Source organism: Cebus imitator, unplaced genomic scaffold, assembly GCF_001604975.1.
Source record: "Cebus imitator isolate Cc_AM_T3 unplaced genomic scaffold, Cebus_imitator-1.0 Scaffold140, whole genome shotgun sequence".
NCBI lineage: Eukaryota > Metazoa > Chordata > Mammalia > Primates > Cebidae > Cebus > Cebus imitator.
Genome location: NW_016107455.1, coordinates 2,106,881 through 2,123,008, shown reverse-complemented (window position 1 = coordinate 2,123,008; position 16,128 = coordinate 2,106,881). Strand labels below are relative to the sequence as shown.

The following is a 16,128-nucleotide window of genomic DNA, read 5'->3' as shown; positions in this document are numbered from 1 at the left end:
TTTTGAGACGGAGTTTCACTCTTGTTACCCAGGCTGGAGCTCAATGGCGCAATCTCGGCTCCCGCAACTTCCGCCTCCTGGGTTCAGGCAATTCTCCTGCCTCAGCCTCCTGAGTAGCTGGGATTACAGGCACGCGCCACCATGCCCAGCTAATGTTTTGTATTTTTAGTAGAGACGGGGTTTCACCGTGTTGACCAGGATGGTCTCGATTTCTTGACCTCGTGATCTACCCGCCTCGGCCTCCCAAAGTGCTGGGATTACAGGCGTGAGCCACTGCGCCCAGCCTAAAAATCTTAAAACTATCTTACTGCTGAAACTGTTATAACAAAATAAAGGATCTCTAGGAAAGTGTTTCTGAGAGTACACATAATCTATAGTCTATGATCAATGTATACCATAGTTTATGAAATTTATCACAAAATCTATCACAAGTAAGATGATGGCAGGTATCATTAGATGCCCCAAATTGGAAAGTCTTCAGCTTTAATGAGATGCCCTGGGACTTAATATTGTCAGTAGTGTTCAGTTGTGAAACAATTTCCAAAAATGTATATGCAATGCTGGAACAGATCATTAAAGGAGAGGTGAAATGACCTCACCTAAAAAAAATTTAAAATTCTAGATTGAGATCAGTATAAGAATGTTGGGAGTTCCTCAATAATTTAACATAAGGCTATGAGTTTGTATCTATTACTGTTTGTAATATATAATTGTTGGGACAAGGGAGAGGGGCAGGCGGTAGGTATTTAGTATAATGCCAATCAAAATCCAGCAAGTTTTTCTTGGCAGCTGACAAAGTGATTCTGTAATTTATATAAAAATACAAAGGACCAAGAATAGCCGAAACAACCTTGAGGAAAACAGATCTGCAGGACCTGTAGGACCAGATACCGGGACTTACTGTAAAATGAAAGCTATCGGTCTGGAATGGAATGACTAAGGAGAACGTGGGTATTTGTAGCGTATGACACTACAGAGGAGTGGTTCTCCACCTCTGGCGTGTGTCAGAACCGCTTGGAGGCTGATGAAACTGATTGCTGGGTTCCACCTGTCTGTCTACACATAACATAGCTAACATTTCCCCGCTTAGCTGCCTTTACCAAGTTAAGGATGCCTGTGATCACCTCTTGAATGTTCTCTCCTCTCTCACATCAGCAAGAGGGAATGGAAGAGGCAAAATAGGCCCGGTTTCTGGCTATTAGGACAAACCCAAGAGTATCTCTTATAACAGGTCAGCCCTGCACCCCTGACTTTTCTGAGACACTTATGAGCATTTCCTCACATAACCCTGACAATATAATCAGGGCATAATTATGGTAGCCATCCTTATCACCATTTCATAGAGGAGGAATTGACCATTGGCTGGATTAACTGCAATGCTCTAAAATTAGACAGTGGTGCTGGTCGCACAACCAATGTACTAAAGCCCACAAGTACATTATTTTTCAAAAATTAATTTATTTTTGAGTCAGGGTCTCTGTCGCCCAGGCTGGAATACCGTGGCACAATCATTGCTCACTCCAGCGTCGACCTCCTGGGCTCGTGATCCTCCCACCTCCGCCTCCCAAGTAGCTGGGAGTATAGGTGAATATCATCATTAGTGGCTAATTTTATTTTTAGTTTTTGTAGAGACAAGATCTTTGCTATGTTACCCAGGCTGGTCTCAAACTCCTCGTCTCAAGCAATCCTCCTGCCCTGGCCTCTCAAACTGCTGGGATTAACAGGTGTAAGTCACAGCACCCAGCCAATTCTACAATTTTAGATTCTCATCATGCCTCCAGAAGTTTCATGTTGATAAGAGATTCCCCTTCACTTCTAGGGCTAAAATACCAGGAAACTGTTCATATGATGATTTCTGAATGACACCTGACAGCTTTTCAGCACCTGTATTATTTCATCCTGGGTTTCAGGACATCATGAGAAATGCTTATCAAAACCAAAGATACCATAATCTCTATCCCCAAACTACTTTGATGGTTACTGTTTCAACATAAACAACCACAGATGCAACCATTTAGATTTCTAATTTATTATTAAATTACATACCAAAGCTTCTTCTATACAGTCAGAAAATGCACATTTAGATGAGAACAAAAATTAAGTACAAATACAATAAAATTGGTTCCAAGAAGCTATTTTAAAAGCAAAAACTTACAAAGTGCATTTGGAAAATTATAGGTTTTAAAAATCTGTATTGGCATTTTTTCACGAGGAAACATCTTCCGTCATAGGAAAGTCTGATCGGAATTGATTTCCCTCCTCCCTTAAGAGCTAACAGGGTGGGAATGGATGCAAATACTTTCATCCTGAAGTGAGCTCCTAGGTACAGAGAAAATGAGAAAGATCCTTCAAGAACACATGGCTCAGCTTTAAGCTTCTTACCCACTAAACTCCTCAAAATTCACTTGTTCCTCCCTCATTTTCTTTTTGCCCACAAAACTTAAGAGTATGTAGGTTTATAAAGGAATAAACAAGATTAGTTTATTAAGACCATAATGAAAAGTTCTGCATCTTTTTGGAGACCAGGCTAAATAACCCTTAACCTAACAGGAGAGTGGAACACATGACGATTATAACTTTCTGAGCAGAATCCATTTGTTCTTTAGTTACATTTGCCAGTGTAACACTAGACACGGCCAGTTATCCCCAACAACTTAGTCTTGCAAGTTAGAAAACTCAATCCATTTCCAAAAATCACATCTGACAAACAACCAAACATGAGGTATTAGAAACCAAAAGGCTAGTCCAGTTCTCTTAGAGTCATTTTCATCAGGTTGAGATCATTAACAGTGAAACAGAAAATTAATAATGGAACGCAAACCTAAGGTGCCTGAATTCAATAAAACTCAAGGGCCACTGCATCAAAAGGCTCAGTAAGTATCTTTTTCTATTCAGATGTATTCACATCCAGGATGAAAGCGCTAAAGTATTATTTGGCTCCAGGTGTAAGGACTGCCTTCATGGTATTTCCTCTCATCTCCTGTCTCCATTCTCAGGTGTTTTCTTCCATTCCTGATCTGAGTACCAGGCAGTATGGAAAAAGGCAGGAGAATCATAGAGAAGGAAAACCCCTTTCTAACACAAGAGAAAGAAAAGGTGAGCAGTGCAGGTTACAGGGAGTCCTCCAGCATCGTTAATAGGAATTGATAAGAATGTAGAGATTGCCAGGATAGACATGCTAAAGCACTTGGATCTAAGTTTGAATTTGAATAATGAATTTATTAAACATTTTTACTAAAGTCATCAGTACACATTAAAACAAAACATCAGAAATACATCTTCTGGAATTTCCTGCCCTTTTTGTTGCCATGGTTTTTTTTTTGAAATGGGGTCTCACTCTGTCATCCAGGCCGGTGTGCAGTGGCGTGATCATGGCTCACCACAGGCTTGAACTCCTGGGCTCAAGCGATCCTCCATCCTCAGCCTCAATAGCTGTGAGCTAGGACCACAGGCACTCACCACCACACCAGGCTAATCTTTTTATTTTTTTGTAGAGACAGAGTCTTGTTACATTGCCCAGGCTGGTCTCAAACTCCTGGCCACAAATGATCTGCCAGCCTTGGCCTCCCAAAGTGTTGAGATTACAGGCATGAGCCACTGCACCAGCCCTATTGTCATGGTTTTTCATATTTTTTCAGTGAAATGAAAAGTTTTGAGTGGTTACTTAAAAGGACCAAAAAGGAAAGATTCGTAATAAGACAATAGTTGAAGGGACGTAACTTCCCCTAAGAGGCAACATTTGGAACCAGAGGCAGAAATTCCTTCCGACCTCCTGGCTGTGACTAGCATTAACAAGTAACTAACTGTTAGTCTCCAGATCTGTCAACTGGTCCCCAAGGAGGACAGCAAAAAAGGAGAGAGAGCCAAGGTGATTAAACGAAAAAGTTAAATGACATGGAGCTGAAAGAGCTCAAATCCCTTCATGGGATCCAAACGGAGCCCGTTCCTGTGAGCACACACCTCTACTCCCTTGCTGGAGGTTTCTTTCTGCAAAGGAATCCTAACAGGAAAAAGGACTGGCCTAGCTGTCTACATGTGGCCCTGGGTCACCTCACTACGGGCTGCAGCACGGGGAGGTTAGTCAGACCTATCTGACACCAACATCTACACCAAGCCTTTTAACTTCCTTGGAAGAACTGGTTTCTTTATTTTCATAAGGAAAATAACCAACATAATTCCATTACTTCACATAAGCAAAATCCTAATGGAAAGGCCCATCAGCCATCAACATGGTGTGATTGCTTGGCTGCAGTGAGCTAGCCTAGCTTGTGTCCTAGTTTACTCTCACACAATCAGCTTTAATGAATGCACCAAAGAATCAGACCAGTAAAAAGGACTGGTAGTATAATTAAATAAATAACTTTATTTATGATACTTCAGATTTTATAAATGCCAACTACATAGCAAGAAAAGTCCCATAAATTCTAACCGAGACACAACCACCAATCAAGGCCCTTTGAAAAATCAAAGATAATAAAGTGTCAGGGGAGAAAAGCTTTTGTTCTCCCAACAGAGAATTTAATCAATGAACTTTCTTCCCTGATCCTTTAAGGTTCACAATGGGAAAGCGTAACTTTCTTTTAAGGGTACCCTGAATCAATGAACAGTCAATCAACCCACATTTAGAAAAATAAACCCCATAGTTAAGAAAAATATATCAAATGCCCTTCACACCCATAATGTAACAAAACTTTGACACCAGAATGAAAAACGTCTCAGTCTCTGTACCAAACCAGGTGTTAGCCCACCATTAGCAAGTTCACCTGAATAACAGCATCTATACACCATGATGTAGCTGAGAACTATATGCTGATATCCTTTTATTCCCTGTGGCTCGGACTGAAGCCAATACTATAAATACCACAGTGAATTCCAACAGTGAAGAGCAGCAGCGTAGATGTTGGAAATCTACAAACCAGGTGGTAGTTCAGTAAGACAAGTCATGAATTTACAGAAACTAAGAAATGGTTAACTCAAAAGAATTCTGGTGGCTGGTTTAAAATCTGTCACTGTCCACGGATGGTAACAGAAGACAGGTGCAGAGAGAGGCAGATTCTGCCACATGCACCCTCAACAGTGAAACCATTCTCTGGATGTTTGGAAATGGTAAACAGATTTGGAATGAACAGATTTTCACAGAACACAGAATTCCTTGTACATCAGGCAGTAGTCCTTAAACTTTTGCCATACGTTGCGGAGCATTTACAAATGGAATTCTCTGAACAGTTAGCCCTCAATACCTTTTTCTATGTGGCTTTGAACAGATCACATTAGAAATGGAGCAGTCCCTTTCCTCAGTTCCCAGTGTCAGTCCTGGTCTGATGAGAACAGTGGGGACAATGACAGACCTTGGCGATTGTTTTCTTCTATCACAGTGGAACTGAGATTTCACCTCCTTTCAGTGGAAAATATCAATCCAAAGGAAAAGTGTTAAAAAAAAAATGGAAACAGTGACAGGTGACTTAAATAAAAGACTGTCATTCTTGATGTTTTTCCAGCAATACAGTTAACCCCACTGTACTCGTAATTTAAAAGAAAAAAAGAGACAGTTTTACAGTGTTCTCCATTTCAGACAACCTCAAACATGCTGAAGTTGGTCCATCAGCATCTTAAACAATCTATGAAAAACAGAATTTTCCTCAAATATCAACAGAGTTGAGGAGACAAGAGTAGAAATCTCTAGCACAGATTATCAAGAAAGAACTTGTGATTTCTCATCATGAGTGTAAAACAAGAGGACAAGAATTATTTTTATTCACAATCCAATCTGGTGGGTAAAAGAAAAGCAGTCTTTGGATGTAGAAAACCTGGTTTTCTGAAGAGCCCAGCTGTTAAGACCTGGCTTGTCATCAGGTTTCAACACTATCACGGAAACAAAGAAAACTCTGTTTTTGATTGGTTTACTTGCCTCCTGGGGAGACAAAAGCAACTGAAAACCTTTTTGTTTTTTTAATTAAAAACAGAAAAATATGTTAGAAAAGACAGCACAGAAAAACTGTGGCTTCAGTTCAACCTGACCATGTCACAGAGTCCATCACTGTCAGTCTTGCATTCATCCTGTCGCTCAGGCTAATTATCAAGACAGTCAATTTCTCGCTCCGATGTTTCCTTATTCCAGACCAGGGCGTGAAAGTGGTGGTGGTCAAAGAGTCCCTGCAGATGTCCCATCAATGGAACGCATACAGGAGCAACAGGATGGTACAGATCCCAATAACACCCCCCAGGATGAGAGAGTCCCGCCGCTTCCTCAGGTTGATCCTCTGGATCAGGCTGTTCACAGCAGGAAAACGATCTTTGGGAAATCTTTATTAAGGTCATATTTGGAAGAAGCCTCTCTGGTGAGAAGTCGCAGGAATCACAAAAATAGAGATTAGTGGTGTCCAGAAACGGTTAGTGATAGGAAGATGGGGGAAGAAACATACCAGGGGAGTCTTTAGCAGATGCACTCGCACAAACCAGGACTGCCCTGCGGCTCAAGGCCCCTAACAAATACCAATCTCCCAGTCTTGTGTGTAACACAAAGAAGAATAATGAAAAGAAAGAACAGAGAGAGAGAGAGGGAAAAGAAAACGATGATGACTGCTCCCATGCACTGAGGGCTTACTGCCAGGCTTCAGCCCGGGGTGGGAGCCCGCATGGCCAGGAATGAACTCTGGCAGAGAGGCACAGGCACAGCCAGCTACCATCGCCACCGCCACCCCATTTCCCTCCCTTTCCTTATTTTCCTTCTTTTTCTCTCTCTCTCTCCTCCCCTTCTCTCAGGAGACTGCAGAGTTCTGCCTGAGAGTTTGAAGAAATACCTGATCCTTTCCTGCCTTGGAGTCAGGCAATTCATGGGAACCAACTCTACGGTCTGTATAATTGGGCGCTGGTGAATTATCAAAATTTTGAAAGTTACTTTGCAGCAGAAGGCAGGACACACAGGAGGAAAGAGGACTAAACTGCTTTAGCTGTCCTATTTGGGGACATAAAAATACTTAACAATTTTTTATTTTAGGGGTTTTATAGTCACATCTGTATTTTACCTAGTATTTCCAGGTATTTTTACGTCGTACTTGTTTTATGCTATAGACCAAAGTGCCTGTGTGGTTTTGTGTTTCTGGCAATGGTTTCTGACAATATACCTGCAGGTACATCCTCTTTGTTAATAGAAGCATTATAGCAAGTTCAGGAAAAGCAACCACAAAAACCGCCTGGGAGTTCCGGAGAGCCGGAACGACCCCTGCTCCTTGTGGGTCCGCCCTGCATTTTCCTGTAATGAAAGTACTCTCACCAGAGCCTAGACAGATTTGTATACTTGTATATTCTACATAGTGTATAAGTAGAACCATGTGTTCTTCTAATCTTGAATTTCCCTTTATGTCTAGAATGGAACTTTATATACTGTAGCCATTAGTGTGTTTTTGGATTTCTGAATTAAAAAGAAAAAAACAAAACAGTACAATTTGCAGAAACAGTTTTTAAAATGTAGAACAGGAGGCATGTATTGAAGTAACGGTAAAAAACTTCTACAAAGTAAAATCTCATATAGAGAAAACGCTTAATATTTTCTTGCTTAATAAAAGGATAACAAATCCACTGAAATGCAATTATTTGGCATCAGGAAACCCTCTTTCTCAGTCTATAATAATTGAGTTTTGTCCAGGAAACAGGGCAGGGCTGACCTCTTCCTCGGCCATACATACAAACTCAGGATTTGCCAGTAAGAATATTCTCTCGCCTTGGCCAGTGACTGAGTCAGGAATGGGTAATAACTCATGCTGGGCAACCACAGCTCTCTTGGGAACGGCTGTGACAACCGTTAGAAGACACCATTTCTCCGAGGGCATTCTTGAGCCCCTACTACAGCCATCCTCATCGCCCTCGGAGAAGGGCTGCCTGGAGAAAGGGGCTAACACAGAGGAACGCTGAGATACGTGATGAAAGAAAGGGACCAAAGAGAGGAAAGGGAGATTCTCGCTGATAAAATCTCAGCTTCTGGGGCCGGGCGCGGTGGCTCACGCCTGTAATCCCAGCACTTTGGGAGGCCGAGGCGGGTGGATCACGAGGTCAAGAGATCGAGACCATCCTAGTCAACATGGTGAAACCCCGTCTCTACTAAAAATACAAAACATTAGCTGGGCATGGTGGCGCGTGCCTGTAATCCCAGCTACTCAGGAGGCTGAGGCAGGAGAATTGCCTGAACGCAGGAGGCGGAGGTTGCGGTGAGCCGAGACCGCGCCATTGCACTCCAGCCTGGGTAACAAGAGCGAAACTCCGTCTCAAAAAAGAAAAAAAAAAATCTCAGCTTCTGAATCCAGCCATGCCTTAAGCCAAATTCCACCCCTGAATTCTACAGTTACATGAACAAATTGAGTCCTTCCTTTCCTCCCTTAAGTCAGTCTTAGGTTACCGTGACTACCTCTCTTTGGGGCCCTGACTAACCCACACCCATTTTGTTTGATTTTTTTTTTTTTTTGAACACACATTCTTTTGGAATAATTGTAAATTTCCTGGGTGACTAATTTGTATGAGGCACTTTGCTAGGTTGCAGTATACTGCTTTGCCTTAAGAGAACTTAGGGTTGGGCTGGGCAGGGTGGCTCACACCTGTAATCCTAGTACTTTGGGAGGCCAAGGCTGAAGGATTGCTTGAGATTTGGAGTTCAAGACCTGCCTGGTCAACATGGTGAAACCCTGTCTCTACAAAATATACAAAAATTAGCCGGGCGTGGCGGCACACGTCTGTAGTCCCAGCTACTCGGAAGGCTGAGGTGGGAGGACTGCATGAACCTGGGAGTTTGGAGGTTGTAGTGAGCTGAGATTGTGCCATTGTACTCCAGCCTGGGTGGGTAACAGGGTGAGACGCTGTCTTAAAAAAAAAAAAAAGAGAGAGTGGCCGGGGCATAGTGGCACGCCTATAATCCCAGCACTTTGGGAGGCCGAGATGGGCAGAACACAAGGTCAGGAGTTCAAGACCAGCCTGGCCAATAATCCCAGCTACTCGGGAGGCTGAGGCAGGAGAATTGCTTGAACCCAGGAGACAGAGGCTGCAGTGAGCTGAGATTGCACCACTGCACTCCAGCCTGGGTGATAGAGTGACACTCTGTCTCAAAAAAAAAAAAGTATACATGCTAAAAAAAAAGAGAGAGGGAACTTAGAGAAGTATACAGAGTAGTAGAGAAGAGGTCAGGAAGAAGAGTGGTGGTAAGTTCTAATGAACAACTGAAAAAGGCTTCAATGTTTCACATCACCAATTATTTGACTCCCTCTTCTATTTCAAAGTTTCAAAAGTTTCACTAAATATAAACTCTTACATTCACTAACTAGCTTTTGTTCTGGCTGGCAATTGAGTTCATAATTTAGTAAAATGAGATAATGTATATAACAGCACTCTGTAAATTTTATAGCCCTATGTAAAATGTGATTTTGGACGTGCAGTTTTATACTTAGGGTGACAAGGCAAGAACAGAGTTCACAACAGACTGGAGAATAACAGCACACATCAGGATAGTCTTTTCCTCAGGCAAAGACACATCAAACTAAAAGTGACCTTAGCTTATCTAGGACGACAAGATACTCAATTTTGAAAATTCTATGTCCCTCCCCATTTAGCAGCTGGGGCGGGGAAGCTTTTTCGCCTAGAAGGCTTGTCTTTTCAGAAGTTCAGTGAAGCAAATGACTCAGAGTGCCAGGCTTTTCTGGTTCCCTAGTAAGTTTCTAGGAAGTATTAATAATCCTAATTTAAATGGGAAAATTGAAATGTTTTAAAGTAGAGGTTACAACAAAGTGGAGAATGTATCCCAGAATGCAACCTGTGCATAGAGTCACAACTCCATCAGTAGCTATCGGTCATCCGCACGGATGGCTTCTCCTTCCTTTCCCCTTCCAAACACCTGCTACTGACTTACTCTCTAAATGGGAAACATAAAAAAGAAAAGGCACACGATTTATCAGGTTTAGGTAAGAATAATGTATACTATGGAGTTTTAACATGAATTTAAAAGCTTTCTAAAATGTAAAAGAATTTGATGAATAATTTTTAAATTCACATTTATAATTTTTTTTCCTAAATCTAGTAGTATGAAACTTTTGAGGTACAGTCTTTAGGAATGGTACTAAATAGCCTAAACTTTTACAAAGTAGGGATGCACACTATATTCGTATTATGCAACTACTGATGGGCTCTACTGCTACTGATGATGGCAACCTGCCCCTATAAAAGCACACATAGACACTTCTCCCCTCTACCCTCGAAACACAGATAGCAAATATTCAAAAAGGATACTGGCCAAAGTGTTCATTTTGCTGTGAATTGACTTCAACATTCCTCTCTGTGAAGTCATATTTTCTTTTGTTGCCATAGCAATGCTTCAAGGGGAAAAAGAGATGACAAATCAGCATTTAAGATGAGCCTGCCCAGATCCATCATCCCCTGAACAGTCAAAGAAAACTATAGTGAGCAACATCATCTTAGAAAGCACTGTGCCAGAAAATAAGGGGAAAAAAAAATCACTTCCCAAGCCACTACTTTCCCACTGTGCTTTTTCCAAATGACTCCACTGTTCTCTGATATCTTTTTATACAAGGCAGTAAGCCACTTCCTATGTTTGCTTCAAAATAACAAACAAAAAATAAGGCATAAACAGAAACATCACATATTACAAAAGCTTCTTAAAATAGTTTAAAAAGAGGCTAGCTACTAAAATATCCTTAATCGAGAAAAGCTGTTGAAAGGGAATTATAAAAATAGAAAAGAAATATAAAATGTCACAAAATATGCATATACAACAACCCCTTAATTTATGAAAAGACAATGTTCCAAAATTCTACTTGAGAACCAACATTATGCAACATTATGCTGGATTTCCAAGATGGCTGACAAAGGTCATTAAACATGGCTAAGAGGGCTGGGTATGGTGGCTCACGTCTGTAATCCAGCACTTTGGGAGGCCAAGGTGAGAGGATCACTTGAGCCCAAAAGTTTGAGACCATCCTGGGCAACATGGCGAAATCCCATCTCTACCAAAATACAAAAATTAGCCAGACATAGTGGTGTGTGCCTGTGATCCCAGCTACTCAGGAGGCTGAGGGAAGAGGATCAGTTGAGCCCAGAAGGGGGAGGCTACAGAGAGCTGTGATCACGCCACTGCACTCTAGCCTGAATAACAGCGCGAGACCCTGTCTCAAAGAAAATGAAAAAAAGAGAGTGTAAAGACTAAGGGGTAGGGGAAAAAGTCACTTTCTGTAGGCTACAATCTCTTCCATGTGACTAACTTGATGTCCTGTTTTTAAAAGATCTCTGAGTTAAAATCCTTTTTTTCTTTTTTTTTTTGAGACAGGGTTCCACTCTGTCGCTCAGGCTGGAGAGCAGTGGTGTGATCATGGCTACTGCAGCCTTGACCTTCTGGGCTTAAGCAATCCTCCCACCTCAGCCTCCTGAGTAGCTGGGACTATAGGGATGTACCATCATGCTTGGCTAATTTTTTTTTTTTTTTAAATTATCTGTAGAGATGGGGTCTCCCTATGTTGCCCAGGCTGGTCTCAAACTCCTGGGCTCAAGCCACCCTCCTGCCTCCACCTCCCAAAGTGCTGGAGTTATAGGTGTGAGCCACCAAGCCTGGCTCTAAGTTAATATCTTTTTGCTATTGCTTCTAGGCTTACTCATTTCCCATAGTCTTATCTTTCTGGACATTAGAGTCCTGGAGGGCAGGGTCAGTATCCACTTTGATATGTAACACACAGGAGTGCTTTGCATATTGACATTATAAAGAGGAACAGGAAATGCTGTTGAGCAATTTTGAAATATTATTTGACACAAACTTTATATTCTTCATAAGAAATCATACCTAACTTTATACTCAGTGAAACTTTTCTTGTAACGCCTATCATATTTTGGAACAAGGGAAAATACTGAAATAAAAGGCCTTCTAATAACATGTGTTTTAACTAGCAAAGTAACAGTAACAATTCAATGGTTCTCAATTGTTCCTATCCTATGAGGTAACTCAAGTTTTTATACCCATATTACCAGCCCTTAATTGGCCAGTTCCAAAGTGAAAGCTTAATTAAGGCAGCCTGGCCCTAGAAAACCAGGCAGAAAAAAAGGGAAATAAAGAAAAAAAGAAAAAGCATTATCAGGAAACTTTAAATAAAGAATTCCTGGTAAAATGTGATCAGATCTCATGTGCTGATGAAAAGGAAAAAGTTACAAGAAAGATACTTCAGTCAACATCAGGCAATTCTGTGAAAACTTTCTTCAGATGGAAGACTCAGCACATACAATTTAAACAAAAATTCAAGACACAATAATGGCTTATTGTTATAAAAAACTATAATGTATTAAGATTATTAATGATGGAGAATATTCCAATCCATTGAATAAAGACTCCATGAAGCCATACAAAATAAACAGATATTTAGGAAATGAACACTGAAATATTTAGGAGTAAAGAGGCATCAACCTATGTCACACTTTTTTTTTTTTTTTGAGACGGAGTTTCGCTCTTGTTACCCAGGCTGGAGTGCAATGGCGTGATCTCAGCTCACCGCAACCTCCGCCTCCCGGGTTCAGGCAATTCTCCTGCCCCAGCCTCCTGAGTCGCTGGGATTACAGGCACGCGCCACCATGCCCAGCTAATTTTTTACATTTTTAGTAGAGACGGGGTTTCACCATGTTGACTAGGATGGTCTCGATCTCTTGACCTCGTGATCCACCCGCCTCGGCCTCCCACAGTGCTGGGATTACAGGCTTGAGCCACCGTGCCCAGCCCCTATGTCACACTTTATAGAAGCTAGATAAAGGGTGGTAAAGGGTATATAGGACTTCTTTTCACTACTGAAATTTTTCTGAAACCTCAAATGATATCAAAATAAAAAGTTAAAAAAGGATTGGTATTAATAATATGGCTACCATTACAGATTACCTAGTATTAGACCAGGCATTTTCCTCACATTATCTTTAGCAGTCTTATAGGTAGATATTATCATCAATACTATGTTTTAAACAGGTAAGAAAATGAAGGTTCCAAAAAGTTAAAGTAAATTATCTAAAGAACAGAGATCTAATAAATAGCACAGCCAGGTTCCAAACCAAGTCAGACTTGAAATTTTGTATTCTTTCTACAATGTGGTAAATACAGCAGTGGTTTAGATGGAGCTCTGTTTTCAGAGTTAGACTCAGACTGGAGGATCTGAATCCTTAATGCTATTTACTAGTCATGTGACCATGGGCAAATTACTTAATTTCTTTTTTGTTTTGGAGATAGTTCTGAATGATTCGGGTCCATCTAATAGGTTATTGAGAAAATTAAATAAAATAATGCATGCAAAGTACTTTTAGCAGAGGCCCAACGTCCATGATAAGAATACAAATGTGGCTGGGCACGGTGGCTCACACCTGTAATCCCTGTTCTTTGGAAGGCCAAGGCGGGCGGATCACCTGAGGTCAGGAGTTCAAGACCAGCCTGGAAACCCCATCACTACTAAAAATACAAAAAATTAGCCGGGCGTGGTAGCCCACGCCTGTAATCCCAGCTACTCAGGAGGCTGAAGCAGGAGAATCGCTTGAACCCAGGAGGTGGAGGTTGCAGCGAGCCAATATCACGCCACCACATTCCAGCCTGGGCAACAGAGTGAGACTCCGTCTCCTCTACAAGAAAAAAACAAACAAACAAACAAACAAAACGAATACAAATGTTTGTTATTGTCATGTACTTTGATTTATCTTTCCTGAAAATGCTTTATACATTGGTGAATTCTAGAGTACAGAGGCTATACCTAGGTAATTTGGTTTTTTACTATCATAATATAGATATTTTAAAATTCATCAAACCTTGAAAGATAAGCAGTTCAAAACAACAAATAAATGTCCCTTAACTTAAGTAAGAAACTAGTTCAATGTGATTACAGATACTATGAACTATTACTGCAGTAGATTTTCTGCAGGTGCTGTAACAGAAAGTCTATATGAATGACATAAAATTATTTATCAAATTATGCTTAAAATAATTTTCCTTTAAAAAGTGAGACTAAAAAGACTGAGGTTGAAAATATTAAGTAAAAATTAATTGGAAAAATTAACCTAAGTAAAACATCTTAATTAAAGTAACTACAGAAATATAATTTGGGTATCAAATATCTCTTATAAGGGAAGGACACAGTAAAAATTTCATCTTTAATGAGGATAAGCAAACCTTAACTCTAGTTATACAGGGTTAAACCTGATCTGTTCATTAAAATGATTTTTCTTTAATTCTAAAAGAGCTGTAACACTGTTCATTAAATTTACATGAAAACAAACAAACAAAAACCAACAAAGCAAAACAAAATCTTATTCCTACCTTATTGTCTCTTCTATCAGACGATCTGAGCTGCAAATAAAAAGAAAATTTAAATTCCAGATTTACTAAATGCACATTTAAAACTTGTATTTAATTTTTCTACATCTCTAATTTTTAGCCATTTATATATACAGAATCTCTAGCTTTTTGAAAGCACCTGGAGAAAATTCTGGACTCTAAATTTTTATTTTTATTTTTGGACAGAGTCTCACTCTGTGACCCATGCCAGAGTGCAGTGGTGCAATCTCAGCTCACTGCAACCTCCGCTTCCTGGGTTCAAGCAATTTTCCTGCCTTAGCCTTCCAAGTAGCTGGGATAACAGGTACCCACCACTATGCCTGGCTAATTTTTGTATTTTTAGTAGAGATGGGGTTTCAGAATGTTGGCCAGGCTAGTCTCAAACTCCTGACCTCAGGTGATCCACTCACCTTGGCCTCCCAAAGTGCTGAGATTACAGATGTGAGCCACCACGGCTGGCCTGGACTTTGAAATAAATTTAATTCATTCATATACAATATACATAATTTCCATCTTATAACCAGGCATGGTATCTCACGCTGGTAATCCCAGCACTTTGGGAGGCCAACAGAGGCCAGGAGTTCTAGATCAGCATGCCCAACATGGCGAAACCCCGTCTCTACCAAAAATACAAAAATTAGCTGGGTATGCTAATGCGTGCCTGTAGTCCCAGCTACTCAGTAGGCTGAGGCACGAGAATTGTTTGAACCCGGGGAGGTTGCAGTGAGTCGAGATCATTGTGCCACTGCACTCTAGCCCGGGCCATAGAGCAAGACTCTGTCTCATAAAAAAGACCCCAAACAAATAATTTCTATCTTACTTTTGTTAGTTTAAATCTATTTTTTCCACAGAGATACCTGATAATTAAAGTTGGAACAATTTTAATGACAGCATAAAGAAATGAAACTTTTTCTTTAATCTAGATAGTGCAAAGTTGTCACCACCATCTATTCAGAACTTAAGAATCAGAACAAACTTGTTGAGACACAATAGGAAAATATAATTCTGATGTCTATAAGTAGTAAATACTTATGCCTTAATGTTTATTCCTTTTTTGGGAAACAGTTTTGTTTTTTTTTTAAACTAAAACAAATCTCAGCTTTAGAATTCAAGAATCTGAATAAAGATACCAAATACACCTTTCATCTGTAAATTGTTTGCCTTTATGCAACAGGCACTGCAAAGAAAGAAACAAACACAACCATTTGAGGGAGAAATTAATAGGTAAAGTTTGGTAAAGGGCCAGCTTTACAACAGAAGTAGGAAAACAAACTTCCAGACATCTGTATCCACATGGCATAGAGTAAGGTACACAGCAGGCACTCAAATAAATATTTGCATGTTTTTTTCCAACTACTTATTTCCAAAAGAATTTCTAAGTTCGTTCTACAAGTAATAAGTCAAGGTTTCATTATAAAGTAATGGACTAAGTAATCTAAGTTATGGCATATATTAGGGAACAAATGAGCTTTACAAAGTCATAAATACCGGCCGGGCTCAATGGCTCACGCTTGTAACATCAGCACTTTGGGAGGCCGAGGGGGTTGGATCACAAGGTCAGGAGATCTTGACCAGCCTGGCCAACACAATGAAACCCCATTTGTACTAAAAAATATAAAAATTAGCTTGGTGTGGTGGCGGTTGCCTGTCATCCCAGCTACTCGGGAGGCTGAGGCAGGAGAATTGATTGAACACGGGAGGTGGAGCCGAGATCGCACCACTGCACTCCAGCCTGGGAGAAAGAGCTAGACTTCATCTCAAAAAAAAAAACTAATAAATAAATAATATTT

The 16,128-nt window shown here is 40.5% G+C and overlaps 1 protein-coding gene across 4 annotated transcripts in view; it reads right to left on the bottom strand.

The window, feature by feature from the left end:
• Positions 1-4,343: 4,343 nt before the first annotated feature.
• Positions 4,344-16,128, bottom strand: part of GOSR1 (golgi SNAP receptor complex member 1) — a 38,392-nt gene continuing 26,607 nt past the window's right edge. For 2 of the 4 annotated variants that reach the window (XM_017542037.2, XM_017542041.2), the window contains exons 7-9: positions 14,321-14,350; positions 10,267-10,349; positions 4,344-6,292 (exon numbers count right to left, since the gene is read on the bottom strand). In XM_017542037.2, the coding sequence (XP_017397526.1) occupies positions 6,168-6,292; positions 10,267-10,349; positions 14,321-14,350 (238 nt within the window). In that variant the 3' untranslated portion in view covers positions 4,344-6,167. Of the gene's footprint in view, positions 6,293-9,107; positions 9,718-10,266; positions 10,350-14,320; positions 14,351-16,128 lie in introns of those variants that run through there. The other 2 variants (XM_017542039.2, XM_017542040.2) reach the window with 2 other exon arrangements.